The 26,401-nt window shown below is 39.7% G+C and overlaps 1 protein-coding gene across 13 annotated transcripts in view; it reads right to left on the reverse strand.

Moving 5' to 3' along the window:
* Positions 1-26,401, reverse strand: part of RGSL1 (regulator of G protein signaling like 1) — a 204,075-nt gene that overhangs the window by 92,573 nt on the left and 85,101 nt on the right. For 5 of the 13 annotated variants that reach the window (XR_006199023.1, XR_006199020.1, XR_006199019.1 and 2 more), the window contains exons 16-20: positions 21,620-21,794; positions 10,577-10,715; positions 10,198-10,322; positions 7,812-7,921; positions 5,856-6,055 (exon numbers count right to left, since the gene is read on the reverse strand). Coding sequence is in view for 5 of the 13 variants with exons in the window: in XM_042925841.1 (XP_042781775.1) it covers positions 5,937-6,055; positions 7,812-7,921; positions 10,198-10,322; positions 10,577-10,715; positions 21,620-21,794 (668 nt within the window). In the remaining 8 variants the exon portion in view is untranslated. Of the gene's footprint in view, positions 1-3,924; positions 3,936-5,469; positions 6,056-7,811; positions 7,922-10,197; positions 10,323-10,576; positions 10,716-21,619; positions 21,795-26,401 lie in introns of those variants that run through there. The other 8 variants (XM_042925841.1, XM_042925838.1, XM_042925840.1 and 5 more) reach the window with 5 other exon arrangements.

Consider the following 26,401-nt stretch of genomic DNA (forward strand, 5'->3'; position numbering starts at 1 on the left):
AAAACAAGCCTGACTCATGAAAAAGCATGAGTTCTCGTGAGGCAGCAGGGCCTCCTTGCCTGGACTCTTGGTCAGGGGAGCACCCATGTGTCAGAGCTTCTGGATGAGACTGGGTCCATGGTCTTAATCCAGAAAAATAATTAGTATTTCCATTAATTTCTTGAATTGAAAATGACCTTAAGAGCCTCTAGGGAGCAACATATTGTTTCCCTGTGCCCTTTTCTTTAAGGAGAGTATGGGAGGCCCACCAATTGTGAATATGGACACCCTTTATTCTGGCTAATGATCTGCAGCCCTGGTTGAGGTATAGAGGTGTGGACTGGCACCCTGAGGTGCTGCACACAAGCTTCCCCCCTCCTCTGCAGCAACACTTGGATCAATTGGAGACACTCAAAATGAAGGACAGATATCTTTTCATACTTCTGTAAAAAGAGGGAAGATATATGTCACTTCCTGGCACACATAACTGGAAGGCTCCTGAAGGTAGAAGGAGGATCTCTCTGCCTCTCTTGCTGTTTTCCCCTGCTTCTTTTTGTCAGTGTTTAGTCTGAATGGCACTTATGAGCTTCCTAAAATAGAGTCCTTAAAGCATCAAGAGTTATTGGAACATAAAAAAGTTTCATGAGGAAAGTTTGATATTTCTTCTTTATTGTGATAGTCACAATTATATTTAATTACTGATTTGATTTTTATGGTAAACATCATGGTATACTCTCACTGTGAAGTCAGTATAGTTAACTGTAAGGTTAGGGCAGGCATAAACTGCACATCCTATTTTTTCTACTACATTCATAAACCTGGCATTCACTCATGCATTTGACATGTATTTCTGGGGCAACTATTATCTTTATGTCACTGTGCTAGGAATTGGAAGCATAAAGAAAAATAGGACATGGTCTCTACTCTACAAAAGTTTATAGTCTAGTAGGTGAGGGATATATATAAACAAGTATCTACAAAGAGAGGGAAAAAATGTTGCAAAAACAGACAGGAAATGGTGGGAAGAGAGAGGAGACAATCAGGAGGTGTCACTGTTGTGATGTCTCTTACCACCCAGTGGAGGGGAAAAGGAAGGGTGTTTTATACAACCTCCTTGCTGGGGAATGGGAAGTATGAGGAAGAGAGGCAAGACACGAATCTGGAAATCTAAATTGGGATCAAATTGTCAATGGTCTTATATAATATGCCATTAAAGGGTTGAGGGTTTTTTAGTCAGGCAAAGGCTGATAGCCAGCAAGGAAACAAAACCTCAGGGCTACAACTGCAGAGACTGAATTGTGCCAATAACCTGAATGAGCAAGGGAACGGATGCACCTCTAGAGCCTCCAGAAAGGAATGAAGTTCTGCATACCTGACATTAGCCCGATGAGTTCTGGGTCAGACTTCTGACCTCAGCACCATAAGACAGTAATTTTGTGTTGTTTTATGCCACTAAACGTCTGGTAATTTGTTGTGTTAGCAATAGAACACTAATACAGGGACTAGAGTAGGCTAGCTTCCTTCCCTGGCCCTTCTTTCCTGGCCCTTACCTTTGATGCCAGTGACTCCCATGGATCTATTGTTTGGAATTCTCTTTCTCCCTTCTAATATTTTCTAAGATAGACTCAGGGCCTAAATATAATTACAAGGGGAAAGAAAAAGTGGAAAGCAAAGATCACAAGCCAAGTTTTTTTGACTTGCATAGTATTCCAAAAAATTTTAATTTATTATTCTTTTTCTCTTTTCTTTTTCTCTCTTTTCCTCTCTCCCCCATTTTTCTTTCTTTCTTTCTTTCTTTCTTTCTTTCTTTCTTTCTTTCTTTCTTTCTTATTTTCTTTCTTTCTTTCTTTCTTTCTTTTCTTTCTTTCCTTCCTTCCTTCCTTCCTTCCTCCCTTCCTTTCTCTCTCTCTCTCTCTCTCTCTCTCTCAATCTCTCTGTCCTAAGTTAGGAAGTTCTGACCACATTGAGTTGGCTGGCTAGAGCTATTACTGTCTCCTTTGAGATGTATTCACCAGCTCATCAGTTTCTACCATTCCCTATTATGTCTCATGGGTTGCTTACCCATTTATATTATTTGCTTGCATGCTAGGTGATTGCTCTTGTGATACTAGCTTAAATCTGAGGCTAGAACATACTAGATCTGAAGTGAGAGAATAAGAAATCAAAGGAGGCAATCAGCAAGCCTCAATAAATGAGGAGAAATACTTTTTATATTCAGGGCGGTTCTATCAATTATTGTGAAGTTTTTGAATAGCATGTTTATGTGTACTTGCATATCTGTACAAAATATACCCATGGATGAGCATACACAGGGAGAGAATTATGAAATGGGCAAAGATCACAGTTTCAAATGAGTTCTTTGAGTGATCTCTCTTTTCCTTCAGTGGGTCTCACCTACTGCCAATCGGTAGGTCCAGCTTAGTACAATGTGAGGGTATTTAGGCACATGACGCTGAATCAATATTTTACCAGATCCTCACCAATCACTTTGTTGCTGGCCTAACATCCTCTTTCATTCCATGTACAAGGTCTTTTTCCCCTTTGACCAAGGCCATTCCTGCTACTTCTATTTCAATAATAGGGCTCTTCTCCATTCTTTTCCTGGCATCTTGCCTTAGTTTCTTGCCGGATTTTTAAAAGCTGGGATTCTGTTTCATGCACTCTGCTCTGTCTGTTAACTCAGGTTCTATTTTGGAGCCCTAGCCCTTTTAGGGGAAGAAATTTTCACTTCCTTCTTCTGGGATTTTCTTAGGCTAAATGCTTGCCTCACTGGACCCTCTCCCAGTGGCCTGAGGCTCTCCACACCTCACCTGCATTCAGACCTTTTCTAGGCACATCTACTTACAGTCTTTCTGGGCTACTGCAATCAAAGTCCTATCCAGATGATCTCACATTTCCATGTGTTTGTCAGCCCTGTCTTAACATCACAACATTTTTCATCCTTGAGGAAAGTCTAGGAAATATAGGGCATCAGCATAGCAGGAAACTGGCTGGAAATCGGAGAGGCTTCTCTAATAAGCCTTCTACTTTCTTTGTTCTACAACCCACAGAGTTGAGCCCATCTTTCCTTGATTATCTCAAGTGGGGGGCTCATTTAGGACATTTGGTTATTTTACTCCTGATTTTCTTCAAAGGACAAAAAATGAGCTTAGTGACTCTATAACTAGGTCAAAATTTCCCAGAGTCTCTTTACATATTAATTGGCAAATAAACAGAACTCCAGTGAAGAACTATTCCTTTTGGGCATGAGAAGTTGTATAGAAGGTGCCCATGGAATGAGATCTAGCCAAAGGCTCACAAGTGGTGCGTTGTAGTCTAGACTCTGCCACTTACTACCTGGTCTACACTTACTACCTGATCTGGGGAAAGTCACTTACCTTCTGTGTGTGTGAGTTTCTTCATCTGTTTAAAAATAAGTCGTTTTTAACAAGGTTACTCACAGGGTTGTGAGGATTTCCTAATACAATGGATGTGAATCACTGTCCAAATGGGAGATACTAGCATTAAAAGATCCCACCTGTCACTGTTGATAAAAAGAATACCTTGTTTATAAGAGTGTTTAATGCCACCTTCATACATTTGTCATGGGATTCTTTGACAACCATGAGTCAGAGATTTGCTCAAGGCCATGCAGCTCTAGAGTGAATTAAATGCCCAGGTCTCCTGACCCTAAGAGTTGGGTGATCTGTTACATTCCCACTGTGGAAAGACCATCTCTGACAGGACCTTCCATTCAAGGAGGGCAGAGGTGCTTCTGGTCATGCTCTGCGCCCCATCTTACCCACTGCAGTCTGGTCCTGCCATGTTTGGGCTGTCACTCCATTTATCTTTCTAGGGAAGATGACACAGGGCACTTCATTTCTGTCAGTGTTAGGAGGCTTCTGAGAGATGATGTGCCTCTTTTGGGAGCCTGACTTGACTACTTTTTCTCCCTTTTGTTGCTGGGTAAATTTTGTCTGAAGGAAGAAGAAGAGTGGCCAGTTATTAGAATGGCAATGAGATCACTAGTGTAATCTCTGCTGGTCTGTTGCCATCATTCTCTTTAGGAATGGCAATGGCCAAAACCAAAACCCTTTGCCTTCAGGATATGGCCCCTTGCATTCTCATTCTCACCTTCCTCCACAAGAACATGCAACCCCTGAAGCTATGCATTGTCTTTCTGTACAAAGAACTCCAAATTACCTGGCTTGCCTTCCAGGCACCAGCACTGGCAAGTGATGCTGGGGCAGCTCCAAGTCCCTGTCAGACTTGTAGAAGGTCTGAGAATGTGGGATGGCTGGTGAGGAAACCAGACCTTCCATTCACAGAGGTTGCTATCTATAACCTTGACTTTTAAGCAGCTCTTGGGCTCAGTTGTGGCTTCCATGACTCCCTGGGGATTCTCTCAGAACCTTAACTTAGCATTAATTCCACTTTGGTGCTTGTATAGAAGTGAGTTAGGCTGAATCCGAATTTGACAGGCTCGAGTCCTTCATGCTTTTATTGCTAATATCCTGCCAAGTAGAACAACTCTGCTTTCCATTTTATGTACCTTACTTTGAAAGGCTGGAGTATTAGGGAGGCTGGCAATAAAAGATCATCTGGGACACTCTTCCCCCAGCAATAGTGCTCTCCTGGAGGATGGGTCAGGGACTCCAACTTCCTAAAAGTGCCTGTATTAGTTAGAGGTGAGCAAAGACAGCCACAGAGAAACCCTTCCCTAACTATCTTGACTACAGGCCTCTCTGGAAGAACTAAGCTCAACACCTTGGCTCTACATGCTGAGGAATGTCAGGATGTGGAGCTGGGTTTCCAAAAAGTTTCTCCCCCGTCTCCCATTGTACACTTGGACAAAGCAGCTCTGAACTGAAGAAGAGGACTTCTGATTCATGCCTACCCTGTGACAGGACACAGCTGCACAGTGGAGAGCACATGTCTTGATGGGGTAAGGTTGCTAGATGAAGCTAAAGACAAATACAGAGAAAAACTTCATCAGAACTCAGGACACAAGCACTCACTGGAGGACCTCCAGCCCAGGAGGGCCATCCCAGAACAGCTTCCAGGTAAATACCTCCAACGAAGGAGTTGGGAAGTGAAGTTGAAGCAGTGATTCTCCAGGGACTTTAAGGAGACCTGGTTTGAATGCTGTAATACCTTTTGTCTTAGTAGACATTTCATCTGGATGCAAAGGTCATGATGCCAACCCCACAGACTCAGGGAAGTAAAATAAGGAGACTGGGCCAGATGAACACTAGAACCACAAGACTTTAGGGCTGTTTGGACTCTATGGATCATGGGCAATACTCCATAGAGGCTTCTACCATTAAGCAATGAGAGGACATATGCAAGTGAGTAGAACAGGAAAGTTGGCATTTTATGCCCATAAGCAACAGAAAAGAGTATCCCCAACCTGAAATCCATGTGGAACCCAAGGCAACTTTAGTACTTGGGAGTGGGATCAACTCCTTGACGCTGAAGATGGGGGAAAAAAAAGAAATAACATGGCTCAAATATAGGATGCTAGGACCAGAGTGTTTATTCCAGGAATAAGAAGATCAGCAGCAGGCACTTCCAGGAACCAGGATGTATAGATTGGAGGTCCTGTTCAAGCCCACAGGCATTCTCAGTGGGAAGGGAAAATAACAATTGGGATGTTACAATCATCTCTTAATAAAGGTCACACATCACACCCAGAAATGGCAGAGGAGCCAGCAGAGATACAGACAAGGTTAAGGAACCTGCCTTCAAGGGGCTATAAAAGAATCAAGAAAGTACAGTTATTCAAATGAGAGCTATGCACAGAGGCCCAGAAGGACAGCCAAGAGACCCATTTCTCATCCCACCTCTGCCACTCACAAGCTGTGTGTTTGGAAAAAGTTGCTTCGCATTTTGGGTACCTCAGTCTCCTTGTGGTCACTAAGGAGATTGGCCAAACTGGCATTAGAGTCATCCTCTAACTGTGGAGTAGGCTTTTGACATCAGTGGGATTCCAATCCCAACTCACAATTTTGGACTGAACTTGTTATTATTTCCCGCTGTTGAGGCCAAAACCATTCAATGCCTCTGAGCAAGGTGAATCTTAAAATGGCGTGATCTCCTGGGGAAGAAGGAGGGGGGTGTATTAAAATCCCTTATAACATCTGACAAAATAAATCTGTGTAGCAAGGAAACTCTTGATGACATTCCTCTGAGTACAGTATGTTAATGATAGACATTATCTAAATCCAAACCTCTAAATTTGAGATCAGGGATCTGGGGTGGAGAGAGGAGAAGCAAAATGCTCAATGTCCTCCAACACATAAACGATGACTCTTCAGGACAGGAACCCAAGTGTCCTGCCCCTTAATTTAGGCATCCTGTTGCCCTCTTCCAACTTCAGACACCAGAAAAGATTTGGGGATTTACTTCCTTAGAGCTCAGCAATAGCAAATGAGCCAAACATTGGAAGCTGTTTGGTTACCACTAAGGGGTATGTTCTTGCTCTTCTGAGTATCATTTGCCCACCCTGCCTGCTCACCTCCCTCTCCTTTCCCTGTTAGTATCCTCCAACCCATCCCTCCACCCTCACTTAAATGAGCCTTTATTCCCACGGGGACACTTGGCTCCACATACTGAAAAGATTGTTAATTTCTGTCTACTGATGTGACACTTTACAAGGCAGAGAAAAGGATAATGAGCAATATTAATTGGCTATGAGGGCAGCCCCAGCTAGGGAAGTAGGTGTTTTATTTCCTACTCAGGTGAGGACCCTCTCAGAGGGGCAGAAACTGGTCCAGAGTTGTTTCCCCTACCATTCAGGCAAGCTAGGGATGGGTTAAGTCTCAAGAGCCTCGTTTGTACTCCTGAAAGGGGGCAGGATACTTGTTTGTGAGGGGGCTGGAGGAGGGACAGTGTTAAGTGTCAGGTAAAATGGACATGAGAACTGGGCAGAATTTAAGCTGAAACTATGGAATGGTCAGCTCTTTCACAGGATAGTTTGCTGCTGTCTCTAAGACTCCTATCTTACCTCCATATTTTGTTTTGATGCTGGTACTAGACCCAGACTCACCAACCTGTTCTCTTTGGTTCCCAGAATGTTTCAAAGCAAAAACATTCAGTCTTGCCCTCTCTAGGCATTGCTCTGTGCACCCTCCTCCCTCTCTTTAAAACTCCCTTTTGCTTAAGCACTGATCTCAGTGCAGATATTAAGAAAGGGACTGAGTTTAGCTACTCTGTGCTAAGAAAACATGTGTGTATGTGTTTTCAAACACATCTATTTATTTGTAAATATATTAATATAAAACATATGAATAATATATATTAATAATGTCTAATTAATAATATATTAATAATCAATATGTAAATCTCTCATAATCACAGTGAGCAGAGATAATCCTATTAACATTTTATTTCTGAATTTTTTTCATGCTCTCATAAAATTATATATATGCGTAAAGATATATATATATATTTACCACTTAAGTGGTTGTCATTTAACACTGTAAAATACATAATTTTCAGATGGTAGGGTTTCTGGAGATAGTTGGAGCAGGGGGCTTCTTAAATAGCAGTAAAGCAGGTCCCCACCTCCATTTACCCACCACATAGACAATGACAATGACCCACATCCCAAAGCTATTGGGAGGTACTGCCAGGGATTGGTGCATGGGTTCCCTTTATCTGGCACTAATAGCCACAGATAAAATACACTTTAATGCTTCTCTAAGAGTAAAGTTAATGAGATGCCCACCCCTCCAGAAGACAATATCCTCTGTGAAGTCTGAAGTTGGTTTTTTGGACCCTTGCTTTCCCTTCATGAGTCTGATTTGCTGGAGAATGGGGCTGTAGGTCATGAACATAGGTATAGAACTTACCTCCACTCAAAGGAGGATACTTGTGCACGGGCTTTTGAGAAGTTTTTTTATCTTTAAATATCTTCCCCTTGTACTGGAAGTAAGAGTGGGCTGCCTTCCAGGAAGAAAACCTGTGAAAAGAATGGCTTCTGGTCACAAGGAGAAAGCTAACAGCTAAGGAGGCTGGAGCATGGAGCACAAGGGAACCAGAACAGGGACAGTCCTTACAGAGAATGGAGTGTGTAATAGAGAAGAGAAGAGACTAGGCCTTGGAGTGCTGCCTGTCAGAGGCCCTTCTTCTGCGGCCTCCTCTGTGTCCAGGCCTGGCTCCAGTGAGGACCTGCCATGCATAGTATGTTGGAATTCCCTTCTGGAACCAGTGAATAGAGTCTTTAAAGAACCTACTGTACATAGGTCTGAGGTGGGGGTCAATCCCTGGGATGCTTGCTTGAGCATCAGAGTATGAACTCCCTACTTAACCCCACCTGGTACAGCCAGAGTGTCTGACTGGCTTCCTCTCAGGTCCCAATCCCTGGTTTCATCCTGTCCCTTGCTGGAGGTCATGACCCTGTCATTGTATTCCCAGCAGCCCTTTCCCTGGAGTAGACAGACCTCTGCTCTTCACATGAACTTGGACTCATATACTCACTGGAACCTGAGAACTACTGCTCCCTGGAATCCCTCACAATATTCTTCATCTCTTTCTCCGTGGCCCCGAACCCCTTGCTGTCCTTCAGCCTACTCTTGCATTGGCCCCCTTAAGGTCGAGTCTCGGCTAAGACTGGATTTATTTTCTATCCCGACTTGGCTCTGATGGTCTTGACTGCTGCCCTCCTTCCTTTCCTTAAAGGACACTCTATTTGATCACAGTTAGTTTCTGCCATTCCATTTGCTGAAATGGGTCTCCCTCCCATTACGGAGCTCCCAGTGTGACATGATGCATTCTTTGTGGTACTTAAGAGACAGAGAGACCTGGTTTCTAATCCTGGCTTAACTAATTCCAAGTGATCCAATGTGTCTCTTAATTCCTTTGAGCCTTGGTTTACTCATCTATGAAACGGGGATAACAACACTTTGTTCCACCCACCTGATAGGGTTATTAAGAGGTTCGTCTGGGATAAGATATGTGAATACAGTTTATGCAATATAAAACTCTTTATATAGGAGTATACAGTAAAGCAAGGAAAGAATCAACTACATAAGGATTAGGGATTCAAAGCCTCCCTGAAGCACCCCTATATTTCCTAAATAGGTATAAGAGACTGCAGAGCACTGACTCGAGCCAGGAGCAGCATGCATTTCCCAGGGGTTTCTCATTCTCCAGAATCAGGAAAAATTTCTATTTAATCCTGCTCAGCAGAACTAAGTCAAATCTAGTCTTAGTGCTAGGTAACAATTGGTGTTCAAAAAGCTAAACTTGTTATCTTGAACTTTGCTTTTTAATTTCTCTCAATCCTGTATTAAATAATTTATTATCATAGGGATTTTAAAATAAAGGTTAGAGATTAGTATGCAAACTTTACACTTATTTTATAATAAGGTAATGTGTGTGTGTGTGTGTGAGAGAGAGAGAGAGAGAGGAGAGGGGGAACCCTTAAGACTTGGAATCACATAATAATCTAAACATCTCAATTAGCCTTGTCTTGGAACATTTCAGCCAGTTGTCCTCTGGTCACTGTCACCCAGGGCACTGCCATTCATTATGTGGAAGATATAGGCTGGAGCCACAGTGCACCACAGGAGTAAATAACCACCTGGGAGAACCTGAGCCAGTGTCTCAGTCCAAACCTTGACAGGATAGTTTAGAAACCAGTGGGCCACAGGTTGCATATGTCCTGCAAATATTTTGTTTGTTTCATTTTTGTTTTTTGGTCTTCAGAGTTTCCTTACCATGGTTTAGTTTTGAGTTAGTTGCCACATTTGCCACTTTAACTTTCAGAGATAAAAGCCTAAATGTCTAAGCTCCTCTTGAAAATTGAAATATTATGGTATTTGGACCTAACAGAGTAAAACTCTGCTGTCTTACTGCCTCAATGGGGCTCCTTAAGCACAAGTGCAGTTGTGTGAGTCTTGACAGAATTTCTCCCCAGATAGCTATGTTCCATACTCATGCTTAGGTGAGGAACCTATGCCTAGTAAAATTAACATCCTTTCCCAAGCATGTGGCCAGGGGGTGTGAGACCCAGGCACTCTGATCCCCAGTCTTACTTGACCTTCCATCTTCTGATTCAGTTTCAGTGTGGGAGTATGAGAGACCAAGTGTAGCAAGTAGGATAAGGATACACCATCGTAGTTCCCATGAAAATGGAAACCATGAAGTAGAGAGTTAGAGGAAGACAGAAAACTCTTTAGAAAGTCAAATGTGTTTTCCTGCCCTTATAATCCTTGGGCAAGGGGAAATAGTTACCTTTTCCAGAAGTACATAATGATGGGGAAGAGAGACATGATAGTCCCATGGAAGATGTTCCGATCTAGGTGGCCCTCTGCAATGGAAGCAAGGATAGCATCCTTCTGGGATTCAGAGATGTTCACCTACCCATAGAATGGGAGCCTGTCACTGACATAATTCCAGGGAAGGCAGAAAACCTCTCGTGACCCCTAGTACCTATAGGTACCCTCAATACCTATAAGACCATCCCCTCCCCAGAAAGCGGCATGTTATCATGCAACTTCTAGTAAAGGACATCTGGTTGACACAGGACTTAGGAGGTGCCTATTAGCTATCATTTCTTGTGGAAGAAATGCTTCTTGGCAAAAGCCCAGAGAGAAGTGGGAGTTCCCTTTACCCTCAGCCTTGGAGGAATTTCAGAATTCAGGTAGAGCTTTAGGATGATATTAAGTTTGGACCTCATTAGCATCACGTCATTCTCGTTGTATGCCCGGTTGACTTGCAGCATATGAGCTGAACTCACCAAATTATTAAATCTAAAAAGAAGCAGTAAGCAGGAAATCAGCTAGGAGAAGATCAAAGCAGCAACTAAATAGGGCAGCCAGCCCAGACCCATTTCTGACCTAAGAAAGACAGGGCCAATCCTTGGCCAGGTTGAAACTTTATTCATTTAATCATAATGCATCCATTGGCAGATATTGAGCACCTACCACAGGTCAGGTAATGTGCTAAGTGCTTCTTCAAGTGTATTTCTTTACTGCAAATGCCCTTTATCCCATCCTCCCTCCACCCTTGTCTCTGTACGAGTTTTGCCTCTGACAACTTCAGGAACTAAGGGCTATCTTTTTCTTTGTTTCCCCTTCTCTGCTGACACTTTCACAATTACCACCACTCTCCGAGGCAAGATAGTGCTTTTCTCTTGCTTTTTTTTTTTTTAATTTTCTTATTTTTCTAAATTATAGTAAAATATACCTAACATAAAATTTACCAGTTTAACCGTTTTTAAATGTACAGTTCAGTGGCATTAAATACATTTATCTTGTTGTTCAACCATCAACACCATCTCCAGAACTTTTTACATCTTCCCCAACTGAAACTCTATGCCCATTAAATAAAAACCATGCATTCCTCCCTTCCCATAACCCCTGGCAACTACTTTCTACTGTCTCCTAGTGACATATTCTTTTACTAACCATCAAATATCTGTCAGTTATACCTTGTCTTGATTTAAGTACACAGTTTATTTCTCTCAGGCCTCAGGCAACTTTATATTTTATATTTTAAATATATATACATTTATTATATATATATAATGTTTCTTTATTTTGTATATATGTGTATATATATATGTATTGTGCATATATATATGTGTATATATATATATATATATATATATGTGTGTGTGTATATATATATAATGTTTATTTCTTTATTTTGGTAGACAGTGAAAGCAGGGGAGGGGCAGAGAGAGAGGGAGAGAAAGAATCCAAGCAGGCTCTGCAGTATCTGTGCAGAACCCCATGTGGGTCTCAAACTCACAAGCTGTGAGATCATGACCTGAGCTGAAATCAACAAGAGTTGGACATTTAACTGACTAATCCACACAGGTGCCCCTCTCTCAGGCCACTTTAAATATTAACCATTTAAAATTTTCCTAAGAGTAGACTACCAATGTTTTCCCTTTATAAGCTTAATTTGCAAATCGGTTTATTTACCCAACCAGCAGACATTTATTAAGGGTTTACTCTTTGCCAGGTGCAGTTCCAAGAGCAGGGATTCAGCAGTAAACATGGAAAACAAAGTTCTGCTTTTCTTTTTAGTTGTCCAAATGTACTTCCTGCACCTATCATCCTACTTCTTAACTCTTATTTGTGTTTTGTCTGCCATCCAGATCAGTTTGTGGGATCTTAGAGAATAGAGAGCATGTCTTAGTTGTCTTTTGTATCTCCTATGTCAAATCCCGTGCACAAGAATGAGTAAGCAATCAGTAAGCACTCGTGGAACTGAGCCAAATGCCTCACTGGGGTGCAGTGGAAGATCTCTTAACCCAATTCCTCTAACTAATGTGCTAAGTTACCAGGTGCTCTGAAATTCTGAAAACACACTGATACCTGTAACGTGCTCACTGTATACACTGGTTGTACCTTTTGTAATACACTCTCACATTTTTCCATTGAGTTGAAGCAGGTATATACTGAGAATTATCCATGTTTCTTCTCAAATATTTTTGCCTATTGTATTTGTTACTAGATTTTGTAATTTATAAAAATTGATAAACTATGAACATAAAAAGAAAAGTTGTTTGCTGTTTCTGTGAAAACAAATTTCAATGCATTGGAACATTCCAGTAAAGACAAGCTGCTTTTCAAAAAGTTGCTATTGAGTTGGGTGTGACAAAGCAATTTAAAACATTGAAAAAACAAGTATAAAAATCCAGAAGGATTAATTGCCTTGAAGTAACCTTTAAATTCTCACTCCACTTTAAGGAGAGAAAAAATTGGGCTGCCTGGGTGGCTCAGTCTATTAAGTGACTGACTCTTGATTTCAGCTCAGGTTATGATCTCATGGTTCATTGGTTCAAGCCCCACATTGGGCTCTGCGCCCTCAGTGCAGAGCCTGCTTAGGATTCTTTCTCTCTTCCCCTCTCCCTGCCCCTCTCCTGCTCACTTCTCTCTCTCTCAAAATAAGTAAAGTAAACTTTAAAAAAAGAAAGAAAGAAAAATCAGAATTAGCAGATAGCATTTTGGATATAGTTTGTGCAAGAGAAATATGTGGATCTCCAATTAGAGGAATGGCTTTGGCTTTACATCAAAAGTTTGACAGGTAAGTGAAAGTACATTAGTATGATTTGACATAATAATAACTGTTTAAGTATGGAGCTTCTTCACAAAATTAAAAATAGAATTGCCATATGATCCAGTAATCCCACTACTGGGTATTACCCAAAGAATATGAAAACACTAATTGACAGAGATGTATGCACCCCTATGTTTACTGCAGCATTATTTATAGTAGCCAGATTGTGGAAGCAGCCCATGTGTCCACTGAATGGATAAAGAAGTTATGCTATATATACACAATGGGATATTAGTCAGCCATAAAAAAGAATGAAATTTTGCCATTTGCAACAACATGGATGGAGCTAGAGGGTATAATGCTAAGTGAAATAAATTGGTCAGAGAAAGACAAATACAATATGATTTCACTCATATGTGGAATTTAAGAAACAAAATAAACAAAGAAAAAAAGGAAAAAACAAGAAATGCACTCTTAACTACAGAGAATAAACTGATGGTCACCAGAGGAGAGGCTGGTGGGCAGATGGGTGAAATAGGTGATAGAGATTAAGAGTATACTTCTCATGATGAACACTGAATAATGTATAGAATTGTTTAATCAATATATTCTACACCTGAAACTAATATAATACTGTATGTTAACTATACTGGAATTAAACATTTTTAAAAAGCTAATCAACCAGAGGCAAGCAAAAACAATAATAATGATACACAATGAGTGAAGTAATATAGAAGACTAAGTGACCTGTATGTATGTACAGGGGACTTCCAACTTATATCAACTTAAATACCACTTATGCATCTCTGTCTTTATTTTTAAATTAGTTTAGAACTTATAACACAGTTCTCAAAAAAAAAAGCACACCACATCTAAAATATAGACTTGTAAGACAATCAAGCCATTCTACTTTAGTACATAAGGTATCTAATCACCATGTATGTAGTACATCATTTCTATGGGGAAAATGTGTTCCAAATTTCAAATCAGTATTCCAACAACATGCTTTTTCTGAGTAACAAAGATGTCCCCACCCTTGAGGACAAGGAATAAAGTGGAGGCTCTTATTCCTCTTACAGTCACTTGCTTGTCTCTGCAAATGTTCAAGAGAAATTTTAAATCAACTGTCTTTTGGAGATACTAGACCCATGTTCTAAACTATGCTGCACATCAGAATCACATGAGTATCTTGTGAGAATACAAGTTCCCAAGATCCACACTGGACCAGTAAAATCCAAATCTCAGGGACCTTGGCATTGGCAGTAATCATAAGCTTCAAGCAATCCTGATGTGCACCAGGGTTGATAACCACTGACTAACTTCTCTACTCCAGTATGACTTTTTTGCCAGTTCAGGCTCTGGGCCCACAAATTGGGCAGCTGTACACATGAAAACACACTTGGTTAAGAATATTTCTAAGTAGAGGGGGAGGAGCCAAGATGGTGGAAAAGCATGGACGTTTTTTTTGTGTGTCTCATGTCCATTAAATAGAGCCAGACCAACACTAAACCTTCCTGTACACCTAGAAAACTAATTTGAGGATTAACACAAAAATCTGCACAACCTAAACCACAGAGCTCAGCAGGTACTTGGTGCAGAGAGGTGAACTGGGGGAGAGAGAAGCCACAGAGGGCAGGGAGTTGTTTTTGCTTGTGGAGACAGGATGAAGATGGGGGGAGAGTACGGGAAAAACATGCCCCCCCAAAAAGCAGCTGGAGAGAAAGTGGAAAAGTGGAAACAGCCATGGGGACTGAACTAAAAAAGGAGAAAGGAAAGGATTTAAATTCCATCAAGACTCTGTAAACAGGGGGAGCACAGAGTCTGAAACTCTGCAGCTCAATACTTGATGGTGCTCTGGTGGGAAGGGTGAATCCCCGGGAGCAGAGTAGAGTCTGGGAGGTCCTCAGGCCACATAGGAGAAGTGGCTCCACTGATGGAAAGACATTTGGTAACGGCTGTGCAGTCACCCAGTCCCAGCAGACCCCAGAGAACAAGGTTGTTACTGGTGAAGCCTGGTGCCAGATGTGTATTGTGATTTTCCATAATCCATGAAAAACTGCTGCTACACAATCATGTGAACTTTTCCTGGGGCAGGCTGGCACCCAGGCGCAGTCTCTGGACATTGGCAGCAGAACAGTCCCACGAATGTTCCTGGGTATGGCTGGCACCTGGCCATTGCTTGGTGAGACCCTTCCCCAGAGGATCTGAGTGGATCAAAGTTGAAGGGCCTCAGAATTGAGGGGTTGGGAAACACAGCTGCATCTGAGATAAAACTCATGAGGGAGGTGCCACCTGGCAACCTAACAGCTTGGTCACAGACAGTGTAAAAGTGCAGAGTGGATGGAAGCCAGAGACAAAGGACTGGTGTGCGATTGCTGGCAGAAGGAGCACAGAGTGCTGATACTAGAGACTGGGTAGCTGGGTGACACCCCGCCTTCACATGCGCAGTCACACCTACAAGCACCACAACAATCCATCCACTAAGCTAAGCTGTGCCATCTAGTGGAGAATGGAGCCATTACACTAAGCCCCACCCAACAGGGCCAACCTCGCTCTTCAGGCACACCACAAATCTCTCCACCTGCTTAGTTTGTGGACTATAAAATGTTTCATAGTTTAAATTCTAGGGGAAAACGTATTTCATTGTATTTCAGTCTGTTAACTGGTCCATCTATTGAATTTTCTTTTTTTATTTGTTTCTTTTTTTTCTTGAATACAGAAAGAGAAAAAATCTATTTTTATTTCCAATTTTTATTAAAATTTTATTTTTATTTTTCTCCCATATTTCTTACATTTTGTAAATTTTTCAAATTATTTTATTTCCATCATTTCATTTTATTCTATTTCATTGTATTCATTTTCTCAAATTTTCAAATGTTTTCCTTTTTTTCTTGTTTTTCCCCCTTTACTGCCATTTTCTCTAATCTACCAAGCTCCTTTCAATAAACAGGCCAAAACACACCTAGAGTCTAGCATCATTTAATTGATTTGTGTGTGTGTGTGTTGTTTTTAATTTTTTAATTTTAATTTTTTTTACCTTATTAATTCCTTTTCTTCCTTCAAATGATGAAACAAAGGAATTCACCCCAAAAGAAAGAGCAGGAAGAAACAACAGCTAGGGACTTAGTCAATACAGATACAAATAATATGTCTCAACCAGGATTTAGAATCACGATAAAAAGAATACCAGCTGGGGTCTAAAGTAGATTAGAATTCCTCTCTGCGGAGATAAAAGAAGTAAAATCTAGTCAGGATGAAATAAAAAATGATATAACTGAGCTGCAATCTCGAATGGCTGCCATGGCAGCAAGAATGGATGAGGCAGAGCAGCAAATCAGTGATATAGAGGACAAACTTATGGAGAATAATGAAGCAGAAAAAAAGGGAGACTCAAGCAAAAGAGCACAATTTAAGATTTAGAGAAATCAGTGACTCATTAAAAAGGAACAACATCAGAATCATAGGGGTCCAGAAGATGAAGAGAGAAAAAAAGGGGTAGAAGTGTTATGTGAGCAAATCATAGTGGAAAACTTTCCTAACTGGGAACAGACACAGACATTAAAATCCAATAAGCACGGAGGACTCCCATAAGATTCAACAAAAACCGACCATCAACAAGGCATATCATAGTCAAATTCACAAAATATTCAGGCAAGGAGAGAATCATACAGCAGCAAGGGAAAAAAAGTCCTTAACCTACAAGGAAAGACAGATCAGGTTTGCAGCAGACCTATTCACAGAAACCTGGCAGGTCAGAAAGGAGTGGCAGGATATATTCAATTTTGAATATGCAAAATATGTAACCAAGAATTCTTTATCCATCAAGGCTGTCATTCAAAATAGGAGAGATTAAAATTTTCCCAAACAAAAACGAAAGGAGTTTGTGACCACTAAACCAGCCCTGCAAGAAACTTTAAGGGGGACTCTCTGAAGGGAGAAAAGATGAAAAAATAAAACAAAGCAAAACAAAAGCAACAAAGACTAGAAAGGACCAGAGAACACCACCAGAAACTCCAACTCTACTGGCAACATATGGCAAAAAACTCTAAACGTCAGTGGACTAAGTGCTCCAATCAAAAGACATAGGGTAACAGAATGGATAAGAAAACAAGATCCATCTATATGCTGTTTACAAGAGACCCACTTTAGAACTAAAGACACCTTCAGATTGAAAGTAAGGGCATGGAGAACCATCTATCGTGCTAATGGTCAACAAAAGAAAGCCAAAGTATCCATACTTATACAATCTAGACCTTAAAATAAAGACTGTAACAAGAGATGAAGAAGGACATTATATCATAATTAAGGGGTCTATCCACCAAGAAGACCCAACAATTGTAAACATTTGTGGTCAAGTGTGAGAGCACTCAAATATATAAATCAATTAATCACAAACATAAAGAAACTCGTTGATAATAATACCATAATACTAGGGGACTTCAACACCCCACTTACAACAATGGGCAGATCACCTAAACAAAATATCAATAAGGAAACAACGGCTTTGAATGACACACTGGACCAGATGGACTTAACAGATATATTAAGAACATTTCATCCTAAAGCAGTGGAATACACATTCTTCTCCAGTGCACATGGAATGTTCTCCAGAATAGATCACATACTGGGACACAAATCAGCCCTCAACAAGTACAAAAAGATTGAGATCATACCATGCATATTTTCAGACCACATGCTATGAAACTCAAAATCAACCACAAGAAAAAAATTGTAAATGTAACAAATACTTGGAGAGTAAAGACCATCCTACAAAAGAATGAATGGGCTAACCGAGAAATTAAAGAGGAAATTAAAAAGTACATGGAAGCCAATGAAAATGATAACACCACAGCCCAAAGCCTCTGGGATGCAGCAAAGGTGGTCATAAGATGGAAGTATACAGCAATCCAGGTTTTCCTAAAGAAGGAAGAAAGGTCTCATACACAACCTAACCTTACACCTTAAAGAGCTGGAAAAAGAACAGCAAATAAAACCCCAAACCAGAAGAATACAGGAAATAATAAAGATTAGAGCAGAACCCCCCCCCCAAAAAAACCAACAAAACAACCAAACAACAAAACAAACAAAAAAACAGTAGAACAGATCAATGAAACAAGAAGCTGGTTCTTTGAAAGAATTAACAAAATTGGTAAACCCCTAGCCAAAAAGAAAAAGGAAAGCACCCAAATAAGTAAAATCAAGAATGAAAGAGGAGAGATCACAACCAACACAGCAGAAATAAAAACAATAATAAGAGAATATTATGAGCAATTATATGCCAATAAAATGGGCAGTCTAGAAAAAATGGACAAATTCCTAGAAACATATAAACTACCAAAACTGAAACAGGAAGAAATAGAAAATATGAACGGACCCATAACCAGTAAAGAAATCGAATTAGTAATCAAACATTTCCCAAAAAGCAAGAGTCCAGGGCTAGATGGCTTTCCGGGGAAATTCTACCAACATTTAAAAAAGAGTTAACACCTATTCTTTTGAAGCTGTTCCAAAAAATACAAATGGAAGGAAAACTTCCAAACTCTTTCTATGAAGCCAGCATGGCCTTGATTCCAAAATCAGGCAAAGACCCCACTAAAAAGGAGAACTATAGACCAATTTCCCCAATGAACATGGATGCAAAAATCGTCAACAAGATATTAGCCAACCAGATCCAACAATTCCTTAAAAAAATTATTCACCATGACCAAGTGGGATTTATACCTGGGATGCAGGGCTGGTTCAATATTTGCAAAACAATCGATAAGATACATCACATTAATAAAAGAAAGGACAAGAACCACATGATCCTCTCAATAGATATAGAGGAAGCATTTGACAAAAGACAGCATCCTTTCTTGATAAAAACCCTTAAGAAAGTAGGGATAGAAGGATCATACCTCAAGATCATAAAAGCCATGTATGAAAGACCCAACACTAATATCATTCTCAATGGGAAAAAAATGAGAGCTTTCCCCCTAAGGTCAGGAACAAGATGGGGATGTCCGATCTCGCCACTGTTATTCAACATAGTATTGGAAGTCTTAGCCTCAGCAATCAGACAACACAAAGAAATAAAAGGCATCCAAATCGGCCAGGAGGAGGCCAACCTTTCACTCTTCACAGATGACATGATACTCTATATGGAAAATCCAAAAGATTCCACCAAAAAACTGCTAGAACTGATCCATGAATTCAGCAAAGTTTCAGGATATAAAATCAATGCACAGATATCGGTTGCATTCCGATACACTAATAAGGAAGCAACAGAAAGAGAAATCAAGAAATGGATCCCATTTACAATTACACCAAAAGCCATAAAATATCTAGGAATAAATAAGTGAAAAATATATACACTGAAAACTATAGAAAGCTTATGAAACAAATTGAAGAAGACACACAAAAAATGGAAAACTATTCCATGCTCCTGGATTGGAAGAACAAATATTGTTAAAATGTCAATACTAACCAAAGCAGTCTACGTAGTCAATGCAATCCCTATAAAAAATAACAGCAGCATTCTTCACAGAACTAGAACAAAGGGTCCTAAAATTTGTAATGAGCCATAAAAAAACCCGAATAACCAAAGCAATCCTGAAAAAGAAAACCAAAGGTGGAGGCATTACAATCCCAGACTTCAAGCTATATTACAAAGCTGTAATCATGAAGACAGTATGATACTGGAACAAAAACAGACATTCAGATCAACGGAACAGAATAGAGAGCCCAGAAATGGACCCACAAACATATGGCCAACTATTCTTTGACAAAGCAGGAAAGAATATTCAATGGAATAAAGACAGTCTGTTCAGCAAGTGGTGCTGGGAAAACTGGACAGCGACATGCAGAAGAATGAACCTGGACCACTTTCTTACACCAGACACAAAAATAAACTCAAAATGGATGAAAGACCTAAAAGTAAGACAGGAAGCTATCAAAATCCTCAAGGAGAAAGCAGGCAAAAACCTCTTTGATCTTGGCTGCAACAACTTCTTACTCAACACATCTACAGAGGCAAGGGAAACAAAAGCAAAAAAAAAAAAAAAAAAAAAAACTATTGGGACCTCATCAAAATAAAAAGCTTCTGCACAGTGAAGGAATCAATCAGCAAAACTAAAAGGCAACTGACAGAATGGGAGAAGATATGTGCAAACAACATATCAGATAAAGGACTAGTATCCAAAATCTATAAAGAACTTCTCAAACTCAACATCCAAAAAGCAAAAATCCAGTGAAGAAATGGGCAAAAGACATGAATAGACACTTCTCCAAAGAAGACATCCAGATGGCCAACCGACACATGAAAACATGCTTAACATCACTCATCATCAAGGAAATACAAATCAAAACCACAATGAGATACCACCTCACACCTGTCAGAATGGCTAACATTAACAACAGATGTTGTTGAGAATGTGGAGAAAGAGGATCTCTTTTGCATTGTTGGTTGGAATGCAAGCTGGTGGAGCCACTCTGGAAAACAGTATGGAAGTTCCTCAAAAAAATTAAAAATAGAACTACCCTACGACCCAGCAATTGCACTACTAGGTATTTATCCAAGGGATACAGGTGTGCTGTTTTGAAGGGACACAGGCACCCCAATGTTTATAGCAGTACTATCCACAATAGCCAAAGTATGGAAAGAGCCCAAATGCCCATTGATGTATGAATGGATAAAGGAGACGTGGTATATGTATACAATGGAGTATTACTCAGCAATCAAAAAGAATGAAATCTTGCCATTTGCAACTACGTGGATGGAACTAGAAGGTATTATGCTAAGTGAAATTAGTCAGAGAAAGACAAATATCATATGACTTCACTCATATGATGGCTTTAAGATACAAAACAGGTGAACATAAGGAAAGAGAAGCAAAAATAATATAAAAACAAGGAGGGGGACAAAAACACAAGGGTCTCTTAAATATGGAGAATAAACAGAGGTTTGCTGGAGGGGTTATGGGAGGGGGGATGGGCTAAATGGATAAGGGGCACTAAGGAATCTACTCCTGAAATCATTGTTGCACTATATGCTAACTAACTGGATGTAAATTTTAAAAAATAAATTAAAAAAAATATTTCTAAGTAGAAATGGCACTGAACAACAAGTAAGAATAATCTGACCTAGACTAGAAAGATGTTTTGATTTACATAACTCACCAAAAGATGTAATGGAATGACCTCCAGTTTGTTCCTACTACTTGCTTTTTTCATAAGATGGATGAATAAAGCAAGGAATAATATATATATTTAATATATATTATATATAATTAATATATTATACATATATTAATTTCATGCACACACATACAGACACACACAAGTTTTATTATAATTCTTTGCTCTAACTAAAGAACTATTGGCCCTGTGGTGCTACGTAAGAGAACTTCTATCATATTAACAAATAATAGAAAAAAAGTGCTTCACTTCCTTGGTATAAGTAAGTACTCTTTCAATACTGAGGAGCTTCTAGTACCCAAAGGGAAGAATGTCAGAAATTGACACAGTGACAGAATTCGGTGAGATTTTCAGTTGGAGATTCCTGCTTGGCAGGTTTGAAATCACGGTACCATTTGTAGACCACTCCAGTCTTTGCTGGATGGTACTAAGTTTGGAAAGCCATGACAGGGAGAGATGGGAAACTTACTTCTCCATTTCAGAAAAAAAATATAAATCATTGATCGCAAAGTTGACAACGATAATCCTGTGGCCAAATATACGACGCTTCATAAGGATTATATCTTCATTCTCAAGGTCTGTACTCCGGACGTTTGCGACATTTGCAGTTGGTCGTCCTGATACATTTGGTGATGTGGAGAAATCTGAGAGAGAAGCAGGAAAGAATTAAAATCTAATTTGATCAAGTCACTCATAAACTTGAAGCCTCCAACTTGGACATAACTAAGATGAAGAAAGGAAACCGGACCCATCTTTGAGCCTATTGAAAGAGTGATTTCCTACCTACCCTTGGGCTCAACTTTTTACTTTGACTTGAAGTACTGCTGAAAAAGCTATACGCTCAGATGGCATGACAACATACACACGCACACACGCACGCACACACACACACACGCACAAATCACTGTGTACTGAAAGCACAAAACAACTGTGTTTTCCTGGTGCTTGTTTCGTAGAAATATGATTGCACTGTAGTTATGCTAATCCCTAACATTTCTGCAGAAAGTGAATATACAGATGTGACCTTCAAAATGGAGTCTGTGATTCTGATGATGCTTATTCAAGGTTTATCAGGGAAGTAATTTAGAAGTAAACTGGGGAAGCAGCACAACAAAAAAGCCAAACATCAAGAGTAAAGAAATTTATTAAAGAAACAGAGATAAGGGCACCAGAGTAGAAAACAGACAGGAATGAGTAAAGATGAACATAGAAGATTCTAGAAGGTTTGGATTGTGTCTCAAAAAAAAAAAAAACTTATTTTAGAAAGTTTCTTGACTAGGATATATCTAAAGAAGTCCATTCATAGGGATTTGGGGCTGTATTTGGCATGTAGACCCTAGTTAATTGACTGGCTGGGGTTAAGAAAATTGTCTAATCCAGCTCTAGGATTTACTATTTTTCCTGTAAAATCCAATATTGTGGATATCTGTTCAAAAATCATTGATGTGGGTGTGGTGCTTCCTATGGCATAAGTGGGATTCCTTTTGGAGCAGTGTTACATATAAGATGGGAGGGTATTACAACATCAATAAATAGCTAACACCTATTATGTTCCAGACACTGTGCTAGGTCCTAGGGTTATAGTACCAACTAAAACAAAAAGCTACTCCTTCTATCTTACAATCTGTATCTCTTAGAGTTGAGTTTGAAGGGGGAAAAAAAGTCAGAACAGGAAAGTTGGTGTGGTGGTCAGAGATTTTAGGAAGAGAGGGTGCTAAATTCACTCAAGAAATCTGGGAGCAGTGATATACTTATAAACCAACTCTGGTAGGGAAGGGGAGATCTGATTTGTAACATTTGCTGATTTCTATAATAAATACTTCTATCATAGTTGATTTCAAGCTATTGATGGCTCACAAAATGCCCTGAATATTTGACAGTTGACTTTCAATTGGATTAAGATTGTCATGTTGGATTATTTTTTTTCAAAGCAAGACCCAACTCTATACTGGCTACCAGAAGAGCAATTTATTTTTTAATGTTTTTAATGTTTATTTATTTTTGAGAGAGAGAGAAACAGAGAGAGACAGAGAGAGACAGAGAAGGGGAGGGGCAGAGAGAGGGAGATACAGAACTCAAAGTGGGCTCCAGGCTCCACACTACCAGCACAGAGCCAGATGCCGGGTTTGAACTCATGAGCCGTGAGATCGTGACCTGAGCCAAAGTTGGATGTTTAACCAACTGAGCCCCCCAGGCCCCCCAAAAGAGCACTTTAAATGTAGGGAATAACTAGGTTATAAATAAAACAATGGGAAAATACAATATTGCTAACACTAATAAAAAGAAAGCTGGAGTGCCTATTTTTTTTTTTTAATATATGAAATTTACTGTCAAATTGGTTTCCATACAACACCCAGTGCTCATCCCAAAAGGTGCCCTCCTCAATACCCATCACCCACCCTGCCCTCCCTCCCACCCTGCCCTCCCTCCCACCCCCCATCAACCCTCAGTTTGTTCTCAGTTTTTAACAGTCTCTAATGCTTTGGCTCTCTCAGGAGTGCCTATTTTAATATCAAAGTAGATTTCGGAGAAAAGAGTATTACCAAGGGTAAAGAAAGGGTTTTTTAAAAATATAACTTATTGTCAAATGAGCACCCAGTGCTCATTCCAACAAGTGCCCTCCTCAATGCCCATCACCCACTTTCCCCTCTCCACCCCCCATCAACTCTCAGTTTGTTCTCTGTATTTAAGAGTCTCTTATGGTTTGCCTCCCTCCCTCTCTGTAACTTTTTTTCCCCCTTCCCTTCCCTCATGGACTTCTGTTAAGTTTCTCAAGATTCGTATATGAGTGAAAACATATGATATCTGTCTTTCTCTGATTGACTTATTTCACCAGTTCCATCCACATTGCTGCAAATGGACGGATTTCATTCTTTCTCATTTCTAAGCAGTATTCCATTTTATATATAAGCCACATCTTCTTTATCCATTCATCAATTGATGGACACTTAGGCTCTTTTCATAATTTGGCTATTGTTGAAAGAGCTGCTATAAACATTGGGGTATATGTGCCCCTATGGATCAGTAATCCTGTATTCCTTGAGTAAATTCCTAGCAGTGCTATTGCTGAGTCAAAGGGTGGTTCTATTTTTAATTTTTTGAGGAACTTCCACACTGTTTTCCAGAGTGGCTGCACCAATTTGCATTCCCACCAACAGTGCAAGAGCGTTCCCATTTCTCCACATCCTCACCAGGATCTACAGTTTCCTGATTTGTTTGTTTTAGTCACTCTGACCAGTGTGAGATGATATTTCAGTGTGGCTTTGATTTGTATTTCCCTGATGATGAGTGACGTTGAGCATCATTTCATATATCTGTTGGCCATCTGGATGTCTTCTTTGGAAAAGTGTCTATTCATGTCTTCTGCCCATTTCTTCACTGGATCATTTATTTTTCATGTGTTGAGTTTGATAAGTTCTTTATAGATTTTGGATACTAGCCCTTTATCTGATATGTCATTTGCACATATCTTCGCCCATTCTGTTGGTTGCCTTTTAATTTTGTTGATTGTTTTCTTTGCAGTGAAGAAGCTTTTTATCTTGATTAGTTCCAAGTAGTTCATTTTTGCTTTTAATTCCCTTGCCTTTGGAGATGTGTCAAGTAAGAAATTGCTGCAGCTGAGGTCAAAGAGGTTGTTGCCTGCTTTCTCCTCTAGGGTTTTGATGGTTTCCTGTCTCACATTCAGGTCCTTTATCCATTTTGAGTTTACTTTTGTGTATGGTGTAAGAAAGTGGTCTAGTTTCATTCTTCTGCATGTTGCTGTCCAGTTCTCCCAGCACCATTTGCTAAAGAGACTGTCTTTTTTCCATTGGATATTCTTTCCTGCTTTGTCAAAGATTAGTTGGCCATACATTTGTGGGTCCATTTCTGGGTTCTCTATTCTATTCCATTGGTCTACGTGTCTGCTTTGTGCCAATACCATACTGTCTTGATGATTACAGCTTTGTAGTAGAGGCTAAAGTCTGGGACTGTGATGCATCCCACTTTGGTTTTCTTATTCAATATTACTTTGGCTAGTCAGGATCTTTTGTGGTTCCATACAAATTTTAGGTTTGTTCTAGCTTTGAGAAGATAGCTAGTGCAATTTTGATCGGGATTGTACTGAATGTGTAGATTGCTTTGGGTAGTATTGACATTTTAATCATATTTATTCTTCCAGTTCATGAGCATGGAATGTTTTTCCATTTCTTTGTGTCTTCTTCAATTTCCTTCATAAGCTTTCTATAGTTTTCAGCTGACAGATATTTTACATCTTTGGTTGTGATTATTCCTAGATATTTCATGTTTCTTGGTGCAATTGTAAATGGAATAAGTTTCTTTATTTCTCTTTCTGTTGCTTCATTATTGGTGTATAAAAATGTAACCAATTTCTGTAGATTGATTTTGTACCGTATGACTTTGCTGAATTCATATATTAGTTCTAGCAGTCTTTTGGTGCAGTCTTTTGGGTTTTCCAAATGGAGTATCATGTCATCTGTGAAAAGTGAAAGTTTTACTTCTTCTTTGCCAATTTTTATGCCCTTTATTTCATTTTGTTGTCGGTTGCTGATGCTAGAACTTCCAACACTATGTTAAACAACAGTGGTGAGAGTGGACATCCCTGTCATGTTCCTGATCTCAGGGAGAAAGCTCTCAGTTTTTCCCCATTGAGGATGATATTAGCTGTGGGCTTTTCATATATGGTTTTTATGATGTTTAAGTATGTTCCTTCTATCCAGACTTTCTTGAGGGTTTTTATTAAGAAAGGATGCTATATTTTGTCAAATGCTTTTTATGCATCTATTGACAGGATCATGTGGTTCTTATCCTTTCTTTTATTAATGTGATGTATCACATTGATAGATTTGCAAATATTGAACCAGCCCTGTAGTCCAGGAATGAATCCTATTAGATCATGGTGAATAATTGTTGAATTTGATTTGCTAGTATCTTGTTGAGAATTTTGGATCCATGTTCATCAGGGATATTGGCCTGTAGTTCTCCTTTTTTATGGGGTCTCTGTCTGGTTTGTGAATCAAAGTACTACTGGCTTCATAGAATGATTCCAGAACTTTTCTTCCATTTCTATTTTTTGGAGTAGCTTGAGAAGGATAGATATTAACTCTGCTTTAAATGTCTGGTAGAATTCCCCAGGGAAGCCATCTGATCCAGGACTCTTATTTGTTGGGAGATTTTTGATAACTGGTTCAATTTCTTCGCTAGTTATGGGTCTGTTCAAATTTTCTATTTCTCCCCTTTTGAGTTTTGGTAG

This window comes from Panthera leo, chromosome F3 (assembly GCF_018350215.1).
Source record: "Panthera leo isolate Ple1 chromosome F3, P.leo_Ple1_pat1.1, whole genome shotgun sequence".
NCBI classification, from domain to species: domain Eukaryota; kingdom Metazoa; phylum Chordata; class Mammalia; order Carnivora; family Felidae; genus Panthera; species Panthera leo.